The sequence below is a fragment of the Myotis davidii genome, unplaced genomic scaffold (genome assembly GCF_000327345.1).
Source record: "Myotis davidii unplaced genomic scaffold, ASM32734v1 scaffold787, whole genome shotgun sequence".
In the NCBI taxonomy this organism is placed as follows: Eukaryota; Metazoa; Chordata; class Mammalia; order Chiroptera; family Vespertilionidae; genus Myotis; species Myotis davidii.
Genome location: NW_006297817.1, coordinates 129,906 through 143,264, shown reverse-complemented (window position 1 = coordinate 143,264; position 13,359 = coordinate 129,906). Strand labels below are relative to the sequence as shown.

General features: G+C 38.9%; 1 protein-coding gene across 1 annotated transcript in view; it reads right to left on the bottom strand.

Annotated features, from left to right (window-relative positions):
* The window catches only part of LOC102773951 (rab proteins geranylgeranyltransferase component A 1-like), a gene marked incomplete at its 3' end in the record, with an annotated part of 98,023 nt that extends 85,174 nt beyond the window's left edge, over positions 1-12,849 (bottom strand). Inside the window, exon 1 of the mRNA XM_006773569.2 lies at positions 12,784-12,849. Within this exon, the coding sequence (XP_006773632.2) occupies positions 12,784-12,847 (64 nt within the window). The remainder of the gene's footprint in view (positions 1-12,783) is intronic.
* Positions 12,850-13,359: the final 510 nt, after the last annotated feature.

Sequence of the window (13,359 nt, the reverse complement as noted above, 5' to 3'; positions counted from 1 at the left end):
TTGCTAGGGACTTGCCCGGCACTTGCTCTCTCCCTCTATTTGTTATCTTACTTCTATCATTGACAGTCCCTCTAGGTTGTGGGCTGCTTGCCTGTGTTCCTGAGAAGCATCTACGGTACCAGTCTATAGAGTGTGTTTTCTTTAGTGAATTACCGGTATGTTTACCGGTAATAAACTTGCACTGTTTTATGTATATGTTTGATTACATACAGCCTTGTGACAGTTTTCCTGCATGTCATAAGCATTTGAATATAAATTAAAATGTTAAAATCAAATCTGATATTGTTTTACCTTTTATTTGGTGTGTGGAAGGTGTGCAGAAGAGGGGGTAGTCTTATACGGCGAGTATATAACAAACTCTGTATTTTGAGTGGAAATGTTAGGGGGTCGTCTTATACGCCCAGTCGTCTTATACGCCGGCAAATACGGTACATAATCGTAGAGATAGAGAACAGATTAGAGGTTGCCAGGGCTTAGAGATGGGGAAGGAGGAAGGTGTCTGTGACTATAAAAAGGTACCATGAGAGAGAGATTCCTATAATGAAACTTTTCTGTATCTGAATGTGGTGGTGTTCACATCAATCTACATTATGTGATAAAATTGCACAGAACTACACATACACACAATCAATGTAAAACTGAAATTCTGAATAAGGTCATTGGGTAACGTAAATTTCCTGGTTATGCTATAGTTATGCAAGATATTTCTTTTTTTTTAAAAAATATATTTTATTGACTTTCCACAGAGAGGAAGGGAGAGAGATAGAGAGCCAGAAACATCGATGAGAGAGGAACATCGATCAGCTGCCTCCTGCACATCTCCCACTGGGGATGTGCCCGCAACCCAGGTACATGCCCTTGACTGGAATCGAACCTGGGACCCTTCAGTCCCCAAGCCGACACTCTATCCACTGAGCCAAACCGGTTTCGGCAAGATATTTCTTAACAATGGGGGAAACTGGGTGAAGCATATAAAGGATCTTCCTATATTGTTTCTTACAACTGAATGTGAGTCTACAGTTATCTCCAAATAAAAAAGTCTTTAAAAGAAACACTGATGAATAATATTTGTTTTACACGGAATAATATTCATGACATAGTATGAAGTGAAAAATGGAAAGTTTCAAAACAGTACCTATAATATGCTACATTTTTATAAATATAGAAAAGTATACATACATCTATACACATAAAATGAGAAAGAGTCTGGAAATATATACATAAAAGTTTTATTGTTATTATTTGTTAATGACAGGACACTTTAAGGAAAAAGATATTACCATACCCACTCTGTCAATTAAGATGCATGCATTGTAAGTGCTGACAATTGTTGAAAATTGTAGGAACCAAAATAATAGTCAACCAAAAAAAAAAAAGCTTCATAAACAGTTCCATACTTGATCTTGAAATTTTAATGTACAGTAAAGAAAATTAAAAACATAAATTGGCAAACCCTACCACAGACAGACTATAGGTCATTTTTAAGAATGATTTTATTTCAGTGGGAAATTATGTATGTTGGAATCAATGAATAATTTCTAGGGAAACAGATTATCACTTGATATATTACTACATTCTCTGATCCAATTTCTTGCCATTATTTTAGTGGCTGTATTTTGTTGTTGTTGTTTTCCAGTTTTTTTATTTTTTATTGATTTTTTTCAGATAGGAAGGGAGAGGGATAGAGAGTTAGAAACATTGATGAGAGAGAAACATCGATCAGCTGCCTCCTGCACACTCCCTACTGGGGATGTGCCCGCAACCAAGGTACATGCCCTTGGCCGGAATCGAACCTGGGACCCTTGAGTCCGCAGGCTGACACTCTATCCCCTAGCCAAACTGGTTAGGGCTGTTTTCCAGTTTTAAAGGATACACAACCAGGTCATTCTGTTCACCTTCATCAAAAGGTTTCTAAGCTGACACAGATGTCATGATGTTATCAATAAGGAGTTAATACCACAAGACTTTGTTGGCATCAGGCTTTGATGTCAACAAAAGTAATTCCCAAAAATAAAGCAACTGCCAACTCCTAAGCTAGGGCACACTAATCTAATATTGATAGTATACGGTATTTTTTTTTAACCTTGAAGAATCCAACAAGCTCAATCTAATGCCTCAGCTTTAGTCAAAGGAACTTCAGTCTTAACAGTTTGACCTAGGTCAAACTTAACTAAGCCTTAGGTTCCACATTTGTAAAATGGAGATAATCAGACCTACCACAAACAAGGTTATCTTGACAATCAGATGTGATAATGCATTTAAAGAGATTAACACAGTATTTGGCATATAATAAGCACTAGGAAATATTTTTCATATGTTTAACAGTGAATTATAGGTACTGAAATTAATAACTGTCATGTATTTGGCTTAGATAGCTCATGCCAAAGTAACACCATTCCTAGAAAAATGAAGATTAGAACTCACAACTCACAACTTCCTGATATGCCTGATACCTATATATAAGATCTTATTTCTCTATATTTTAGCTTGTGTAAACTTCTCCATGATAATTATTTTAAATCCTATATATAAAAGTAGTTTTAACAAATGTGCAAATTTCAATGACAAATATATGATCCAAAACAATATAAAATGATGAAAAATGCTAATAACTAAGGCCATCCTAACAACATGAACTTTGGGGTGGACAAATAAAGATATGTAAGAACAGTACTCAGAAGAAAAAGGCAGATGTTGGTACTTTTCTAAATGTGATATAAAACAAGCCAGTCAAGTAGTATGGCATTACCCACTTAAGCTCTTGGTAAAATCCAGTATGAAACACTTACGCTAAGCACCAAACTGGCCAAGTTGTCCCTGGTCCCTTCCCCTGTCTATTTGCAAACTATTTTTTAAATAGTCTCAATATGAAAACAAGAGAGTTCTCATAATCATGATGCTTTGAGAAATCAGTATGTGTGGTAAATTCTCTCTTTTTACATTGCCCTTTAGTAAGATTAGAAAAGCAAAAAGACAATAAATGAATCTTTCAAAGTATCTCTACTTTCTTGGCCATAAATATATATATATATATATACATACACATACACACACACACACACACACACATATACATATATATATACACACACATATATATATAGTTTTGTAATATATACATAAAGTGGAAACTGATGGTGACTTTTAGTCTATTTTACTTCTAAAAACATTTACATACAAAGTAAACACAGCTTAACTTTTCAGTTAAAAGACTGCACTGAAACTGAATAGGAGATAATTTAGTATGAGTAACAGGTCAATCATATGAAATTATAATTGTGTCTGTGCACTGGGATTTTATGTTAAACATGAGAATGTGATGGTGAGCAGCCATATTTTATTTTAATTGCTATAGCCTGAGTTATCCAAAACATCATGAGAACACTGGAGAAAATGACATGAGGCATGTAAGTGAAAATGATGCTGCAAAGGGAACTCTGATAACAGATGTGGCTGTATCTGGGGAATTGGTTCAAACTTATGATTTACAGGGAAGGGAAAGCCTCTCCCACAGATTCTTGTCCAGAATCAGATAACTCCCTTCACTTTTCTAGGTTTAACAGCAGAAAATAAAATATTCCTCCATCAATAAATACCTGAGGAATTGCAAAGAATTTTTTCATAACACCAAAGTCTGTAGGATTTCATTAGCTCCTTCTGCATTCTCACATTAATAAGTAAGAGTTTCATGCTATACTCCAAATAAGACAAATTTGTTCAAAACATTTAGGCAAAACAAATGACGCAAGCTGGTGAACAAAACAGAATAAAGGAAAAAAATAGAAAACCTGTAAACCATCAAACAAAAAAGAATAGAAATAATGGTAATAGACACAAAAGTCTTTCCACTAAGCGGCCAAAGGGAAGAGGAAGAAGATGACTCAAACACCTGAATCTTCCCAGGGCTCTCCATGGAAAGCATGAGCTCTTTCTGGAAAGTACTTCTATATAGTATTATGGGCTATAAAAATCAACTACATTTTCTGAGCACCCACTAAGCATTTTACAGGAATTCTTTCATTGAATCATTATTTACAAATTTTAAAAAAAATTAAACTTGGACATTAAAGAACACAAGAGGCATTGCTCATTCAATCCCAGGCTGTACGATGTTGGAGCCACGATATCAATCACTACATATATTGCTGAAATGAGATGCATACATATCAAAATGAACAAAATATACGGATGGTATAGCATTTGTAAAACTAAAGGACTTTTGAAATACCATTTTCATTCCCAGACTTTAAGACATTTTGCCCCTGGCAACCCCTCCTCCCCCAAAATGTGTAGATAGACAGATTAACAGTGATGGCGAACCTTTTGAGCTCGGCATGTCAGCATTTTGAAAAACCCTAACTTAACTCTGGTGCCGTGTCACATATAGAAATTTTTTGATATTTGCAACCATAGTAAAACAAAGACTTATATTTTTGATATTTATTTTATATATTTAAATGCCACTTAACAAAGAAAAATCAACCAAAAAAATGAGTTTGCGTGTCACCTCTGACACGCGTATAATAGGTTCGCCATCACTGGATTAGATAGATAGAGATAGATAGATAGATAGATAGATAGATAGATGATTGATGATAGATAGATAGATAGATAGATAGATATACATACATATAGGAAGAGGGACTGTATGCTACAGAGGAAAATTCCTGTCCTATGACCTACATGCAGATCCCAATCCTCAGATAATATCTCATTAAATCTTTTAAAAATTTCTTTATTAAGTTATTACATATGTGTCCTTAAATCTTAACCACAGCCATGTGACTCATCTCTTTTTTTTTTGCTATTCTTATCTCTGTTTTACATTTGAGGAAACTTGGTAAGGTGAAATAATAAGGTGCCCAAGTTTACAGAATAGAAAGTGGCAAAGCCAGAACTCGTCTGTGTCTAACACCTGGTTCAGTGTTCTGTCCACCATTTTTTCACAGCCAAACTCCTAAGACCTGGTGCATCACTCAGGCAAACTCACAGTTTTCAGAATGCTGGTTGAAAGCCTAAGGAGCAGGAGCCTTGCCCTCCTCTGCTCTGTTTCTTTCTCTTCCCATAATCTCTCCTTCTTCTTAGAAACCATACTAAGGCAATCTAAACATTTGCAATTCAAGGGGAAGGTTTACTCAAAGCTTAAAAACTACCCAGATCATCCCACAGAAGGCTGGAAATCTGCCTCCCATCCTTTGTATGAGTTTGTGCTGCACTCCGGCAGCATGGTGTGGTGGGTAGTTTAGAGAAAGTTTTTTCTCTATCAGTATAATCCTGTAAGGTAGTTGTGAAGGTTAGAAATGATAAATATTCAAGGGCAGTAGGTAGAGCCTTATTAATTAATGGCAGTTACTTATCCTGGCAGCAGGGTCTAATAGAAAACATATTGAGAGTCAGGAGTCCTAAATCTATTATGGGCTCTCTTATTATGTGATCATGGTCTCTAGATACACTGGGTGATCTCTAAGGGCTCCTTTCATTTTTAATATCTGTGCTTTTAGAAATTAACGTAACAAATGCTTGTTTTAAAAAAATCAAGCTGGACAGAATAAAATTATGTAAAAATGAAAGACCCTACCCTAGCCAGTTTGCTCAGTGGTCAGAGCGTCAGCCTGGAGACTGAAGGGATGCGTGTTCGACTCCAGTCAGAGGCACATACTTCAGTTGCAGGCTGAATCCCCAGCCCTAGTTGGGGCATGTGCAGGAGGCAACCAATCCATGTGTCTCTCTCACATGTTTTTCTCTCTGTTGTTCCCCCTCCCTTCCACTCTCTCTAAGAATCAATACGGGAAAATATATCTTCAGGTGAGGCTTAACAAGAAAAAGTGAAAGACCCTATCTTGCTCTGTTCAATACATTCCCAAGGTAACACTTGTTACCACTTTCGTTATTTTATCTGTATTCTAAATATATACAGGTATATGTAAATATATGTATATACACGGTGGGGCAAAAGTAGGTTTACAGTTGTTCCTATGAAAAATAATATAATTAATAAATAATAATAGGAGAACTCTGTTTCGCCTACAACTGCAAACATACTTTTTGCCCCACCCTGTATATATAGATACGTGTATTTTACACAGTGATCTACTACACACATATGAAATGTTTCATAAAACTATACACGTGCTTACTACATGCAATATATTCTGATCTATTCTACATCTTTTTTAAATACTGACATTGATTTCATGACCCGAAAATAGTTGGCATCTTTCAATTAAAAAGAAAAAAAAAACACCCTAGCCAGCTTGGCTCAGTGAATAAGAGCATAGGCCTGGGGACCGAAGGGTTCCAGGTTCAATTCCAGTCCAGGGCATGTACCTGGGCTGCAGTCTCTTCCTTGGGCTCCTCCCCCAGCCTGGACCCTGGTTGGGGCTTGTGCAGGAGGCAAACAATCAATGTGTTTCTCCCACATCGATATTTCTCTCTGACTTTCCCTCTCTCTTCCACTCTCTCTAAAAATTAATGGAAAAATATACTCAGGTGAGGATTAAAAAATAAATATTTTTTAAAGAGAAAAAAAAACTCTGCTCTGGGGCCCATGGATGTTTGGAAATACAAGCAGAAGAAGTATAGACATCCTGTGATGTTAGAACAAACCACATATAGACTTCCTGGAAGAAGATTAAATGAGATACATATAAGGGAAATCACTCGGCAGAATCTGGCACAAATAGGTATTTGATAAATATCAGTTTCTATGATATCTCCTGCAGTATTGCTATCCCCCAATGTTTCAAGAAGTGTAGGTACCTACAACCAACATAAGCATTATAGTCAATGGGTTGCCAGCCAAAGGCTAACTACCTTAATATTTTTGATTCTCCACTAACATCAAGGAATGAAGCTGTGCTGCCTACATGATAAAAGCAGCTTATCATTTTCAAGAAAATGTTTTTTATGAGCCATTTGGATAGAAAATTTTGTAAAGTGTATTAAACACTGACTTGACTTCTTACAAGGACTATATGGAATCTAGCCTTTTCTCAAGGACCCAGAGTCATAATTATGTACACATAATGGTAAGTTTTAAAGCTGGTAGATGCCTACCTTAGAGGTCACCTAATCAAATCTCTCACTTTGCAGATGAACAAAATGATGTCCCAAGATATTTTGCAATTTGCCAAAAGTCACTCAGTAGGAAGGTCAAGTGATTCCCATTATGCCATATCTATTATTGTACTACTAGAGGCCCAGTGCATGAAATTCATGCACAGGTAGGGTCCCTAGGCCTGGCTGGTGATCAGGGCTGATGGGGGCCTTCCGGCTGCTGGCCAGGGCCTTCCTTCTGGCTGCGGCCGAGGCCTTCCTTGCCCAGCTGCCAGCTGCCAGCCGGGGCCATCCTTCGTTCTGTGCCACTTCCTGATGGTCAGCACACGTCATAGCGAGCGATCAAATTCCCGGTCTCCCAGTCAAACTCCAGAGGGGACACTTTGCATATTAGCCTTCTGGATAGATAGATAGAAGATAGATGCTGAGTTCTATCTAGCAAGGTAGTCAGGATATAGGAGAAATGCCACTCGTAATTTCCATGTTTGTTATTTTGGTTACCTCATCTCTTTTCTTATAATCTTTAGCAATAAAACTTTTAAAAAGGATGCATGTGTTTATCCTCCACAAAAAAATTATTAAGCTAGCCTATTCCACAACCCATCTTAGGGGAAGAAGGCCAAAATATTACTTCTGTAGTGTACTTGAGGAATGAAAGGGATGCAGATTGAATCACTATGTGGCCTTCAGAAAGCAAGAAGTATGCAATGATAAGCTCACATTGGCTTATGAAGAGCTCTGAGGATGTAACTATCAGGAACCACAAATAGTTCCTTAGAATAGGTAAATTGCACAAGGGCAGGGGCTATGTTTTTAATAAATGTGGATTGAAAACACTGACAAATGAATATGTGTCGCTACACTAAATGGTCCCAGGTCATTGTACTGTTTGATGTAAGTTTGCATTTTAGGTATTAGACACTTACTTTGACATAAAGATATGAACTGTTGCTTATGTCTAATGGCACCGCATCCCCGAACACAGCTTTTATAAAAGCTAATAACACTCCCTCTATCTTCTAATAGGATGCTTCTAATATACTCTGAGAAAGTTAGAACCACTTCTTTTTTTTTTTTAAATATATTTTATTGATTTTTCACAGAGAAGAAGGGAGAGGGGTAGAGAGTTAGAAACATCGATGAGAGAGAAACATCAATCAGCTGCCTCCTGCACACTCCCCACTGGGGATGTGCCCACAATCAAGGTACATGCCCTTGGCCGGAATCAAACCCGGGACCTTCCAGTCCACAGGCCGACGCTCTATCCACTGAGCCAAACCGGTTAGGGCACTAGAACCATTTCTAAAGAAAGAATTAAAATGCCCTAAGTGAGAGCCTGCAGGATTCCCCTATATAAGAAGAATGTCATATTACCACATAGCTCTTGCAACTTCCATTTTGCCTGCTCTACCGTTGAGTCATTGACTCTGCTGCAGATTGAAGGTTACAGAGGTTGCCAGATAAGTCACCTCCAGTTAGGTGTTATGTTACTGGGACTATTTTTAACGTGAAACCAATGATACTTCTCTACAACCCACAAAATTAACATTCAAATGTTTTTTTAAATTGCAAAATGTCTTGAAAATGACAATTGTGTACCCAAACTACTGGTAAAGGCCAATTTCTAGTCTAGACACTTATCACATATCTATTTTTGTCCTCTTCCTTAAGACTTCAGTTGGTTCTCCTTCCTTATTCCATTTTGTCTATATTTTCCATGGTTCAAGTACTTTATCTTATTTCTCTGTCTTTAGGTGTTTCAGAGATATTTCCTGCATTTTGTAATCAAAAGGAAATGGATTTAACTAAGAAAATACATACAAAACCTTATTTTCCCAAAATCTCTTCAAAACATGATCTTAAGAAAACTTTTGTACTATGAAAAATGGGAAAAAAAATAATCAAGGTTATTAACTTAAAATATTTTCCAGAGCTTTTACTTGATGAATCAATTAGCTGTTAATGATTTTTTAACTAGAACTAAATCTGCTAAAAGAAAAATTACAGCCCAGCTGGAGTGGCTCAGTGGTTGAGTATAGACCTGTGAACCAGGAAGTTAGGGCACATGCCCAGGTTGTGGGCTGGAACCCCAGTAGGAGGTGTGCAGGAGGCAGCTGATCAATGATTCTCTCTCATCATTGATGTTTCTGTCCCTCTCTCTCCCTCTCCCTACCTCTCTGAAATAAATAAAAATATATTTAAAAAGAGAAAAATTACATTTCAAAGAGCATTCATGTCTCTGATACATGCATGATTAATTCTGCTTTTGTTAGTAAAACTGAAGCTATGAAACTGCTTTTCCTGATTTACTCAAGCTAGTACATTTAGTAAAGCAGAGTGTAAAGGCTACTTTCAGCAAACTATTTCAGAAATAAAATATTCCAAATATATTAAAAATAATTCCAATTAACTAATGATTGAGTTTATTAGAATCATTTATTGGGGAAATAACTTTTATCCATTTTTTTCACTTCAACATATCTAAATAATACTTCATATCATAAATTCAAGCAATGTGCTTGATAAGCTCAGAATATGTTCACCATTAAGTGACCATAAAAACATAATTTTTTAATATTAACTTCAAATAAGTTCGTCCTGCCCTAACTGGTTTGGCTCAGTGGATAGAATGTCGGCCTGCGCACTGAAGGGTCCCAGATTCGATTCCAGTCAAGGGCATGTACCTTGGTTGTGGGCACATCCCCAGTAGGGGGTGTGCAGGAGGCAGCTGATCAATGTTTCTCTCTCATCGATGTTTCTAACTCTCTATCTCTCTCCCCTCCTCTCTGTAAAAAATCAATAAAATATATTTTTAAAAAATTCTTCCCATACTAAGAGTAATAGCATTACTCTCACTAAAATAAGTCTAACATGAATCTTTTCCCAGATACCAGATGCCTCATGATGCAATTTTCTGGATCACTCACAGTATCTTCCTACCTATATCTTTTTTCTTTAAATATATTTTATTGATTTTTTACAGAGAGGAAGAGAGAGAGATAGAGAGTTAGAAACATTGATGAGAGAGAGACATCGATCAGCTGCCTCCTGCACATCTCCTACTAGGGATGTGCCCGCAACCCAGGTACCTGCCCTTGACCGGAATCGAACCTGGGACCTTTCAGTCCGCAGACCGACGCTCTATCCACTGAGCCAAACCGGTTTCGGCATCCTACCTATATCTTAACATACTCCAACACAATGGATATAGTCCATATTATAAACTGAATCACATGGCAGAATATCCTATATAATAAAAGCCTAATATGCAAATTGTCCCCTCAGACAGTCATTCCATTGGGAGTTTGACTGCTTGCTATGATGTGCGCTGACCACTAGGGGGAAGTGCAGAACATGGTTGGCATCAGTGACACACTGCGACCTCTCCCCAGCTACCTGGGAGTGGGGGTGATGGGGACGAAGGTGCAGTGAGAATGCAGGGTGTCCACTGAGCTCGCTCTCACTCCTCCTGCTACCCTCCCCTGGGACACCAGGGCTTGCATGCTGAAGAAGCCCCCAGGCTCAGGTGCCAGGTGCCACAAGGAGCCCACCCCGCACCCATGCAGCCTCTTCCGGGTGAATAGGGACCCTGCTGCCAGGAGCTGGTCCACAAGGCTGACGGGGAGAGAGCGTGCTGCTCCCCCACCCTCGCCCCCGGCCGTGGCTTCCGTGCAGCACTACTGGGCAGCCCAGAGGTCCTGTACCTCAGCCCGTGGCATCCGGCTGCGCTCACTGCATCTCCATGTGGGACTCAGGTGCTGTTACTCAGGAGGAGCGGGGCGTGCAGGGGGCCTGAGGAGCCAGGTGCTGCCCAGGGCCCAGAGGTCAGCTGGGACCTGCCCTTCCACAACAGATGCTCGTGCTTCAATCGCCAGCCAGGCCTAGGGACCACACCCGTGCACGACTTTAATGCACCAGGCCTCTAGTTTATTATAAGAATTAATGGCATTTAATAATGAGAATTAGCAATCAACAATTAATTTTTAATCCAGATAAGGAAAAAAATCAATGATTCTTAAAAAAATTTTAAACACCTCAAGTTCCTAGGTAACAAAAAGGAAAGACAATTATATAGAACTCAAGTATGGTACAACAACTACTCTAAAATGGATGTTGTTCTCAGTTTTAGGATAGACTGGAGAAAATAACTGAATAGTCTATTGGCTTCTTCCAATATTTATAGCAATTACAGATATTGGAAGCAATATCATAGCAATTACAGACTAGTTCTTTGCAGTCATGCAGTTTTCAGGATGGGAGTCAACATATCTTTACTGTGCTGAGAATAATTACCCAGGTGCAACTAGAATAAGAGACTTTTGGGTTAGGCAGCACCTAAAAGACTATCTAGTTTACCCTCCCTGTATTCAAAAACAAGGAAACTGAGGCTCAGAGAAATTAAGTACCTAGCCCTCGCAATTCACACAGACAGTTAATAGCTAATGAAGGTAGAACCAAGTTTTCCCAATTATTTCTACTAATATGAGTTAACGCTGAGAGTCAGAACCATTGATTTTCCTTCTGGGATAAGATGGGCCTTTGGAAATTTAACAGCTGTGTGATCTTGAGCAAACTGCAACCTCTCCAAAGCCCCTTCCCTCTTAAGTGTAGAAAATACATACTCTAATAAGGCTGTTGTTATGATTTCATACAGCTTGTGAAGTGCTTAGCACCTCAATTAGCAAATAATAAGCTTTGGAAAACAGGTAGCTATTATTACTCCTGACCTGGAAACATGGCTGCTCCTACTGTTTGAGAAGGCAAGAAATTGAATTCAATAACACAATGGACAAGGTCTCATCCACCAGAGCTTCTCCAGCCTAACACATTCTGCAGACAGGAGAAAACCCCACCCAACAATCTATTTCACCCCATCTAAAACCCATCCTTTACACTGTTAAGAAAAACAAAATACCAACTGCTGCCAAATGTCTTCTGCCATGTGTTGTACATATAATTTGTTAACTAGAAATTGCAGAGGGGTTTCTGGCTCCACCCAAAACATGGAAAATAAAATGGTGGGACAACAAGGGGAAGATAAGATCATACATCTGAACTGGAACTTGCAGAAGCTTGTTCTCAGCTCATTTAGTTGTGGGCAGGTAGGTGGGTTGAGAAAACAAAATTATTTCTTTCTGCATCATAGAGCAGAAATAATGGCTACCTCAAAAAACACAATTACCTACACTTCTCAACACAATAGAAAAGAATCCGTTTCCTAGCCCTGGTAAATTAAAACGCACACGGGTAACAACTGAGCATCTTTTTCGGAAAACTGAGGTTTCAGCTGTATCCAAGCTGCACTGAACCCTAGGATTATGAAAAATTCCTATGAAATGGCGAGACAAAATGATGGGAAATATCACCTTGAAATCAGCAAGGAATCATGTCATGCCAAACGTGTCTCCATTGATAAAATCCCGACCCTCCAGTCTCATGACACTGCAAACCCACCTCCAAGGAAATTACAGGAATCACCCACAGCAACCAACCTCAGCATTCGGCATCGAGCGGATCGACCCCTACTCAAATGTCGCTAAGCACCAGGGGTCCCAAGCCCCTCCCTGGAGCTGCAAGTCCCGCGCTGTATCCCGACTACCTCACTTCCTTTCCGTCCTCCCTCCCATGCTCAACACCTGGCATTTCTCGCCAACCCTCGCCACTGAGAGAGTTGGTAGGAACAGACTTCCTATACTTTGTCAGGGAAGTACCAGAGCCACAACATACCCGTCCCTATTACGATCACATCAAACTCCGAAGGGAGATCATCCGCCATCTTGACAGGAAACATGTCATGTGACTATTGCTTGTGAAAATGAGATCAAGTTAGGCATTCCCTTGGTAGAAAGAGGAAGAGAAAACAGTGCATTCTGGGTATTGTAGTTCTTGAGTGGCGGATCCGAGTAGCTAAGCATTCTATTTGAAACGTTTGCGCGAATGTTAAAAGCTCCATTCATTTTCCAGGCCGAGTGCAATAATGTGTTTAGCCTGGGAGGTTTGGAACAGAAAAGAGATGTCTATTTTACTACGATGGCTAGGATGAATGTGAGGAGACCTGTGTACTCCTTGACAATGATGAATCAAAAATTGTTAGGAGACACCGAGGACAGAGAGAAATTGAAAAGGGATTGCTTTGTGAACAAAGGACATTTTCATTCCAGCCTGGTGTGTGTATCTGTACTTTCGTTTTGACCCCCGAAGCATGATTTTTCACACCAATACTTTCAAACTATATGCTGTATCTTTTTCGCCTCTATGTCTTTTCAATGAAAGCCCACGAAAAACCTCTGGCTCTAGTTTCGC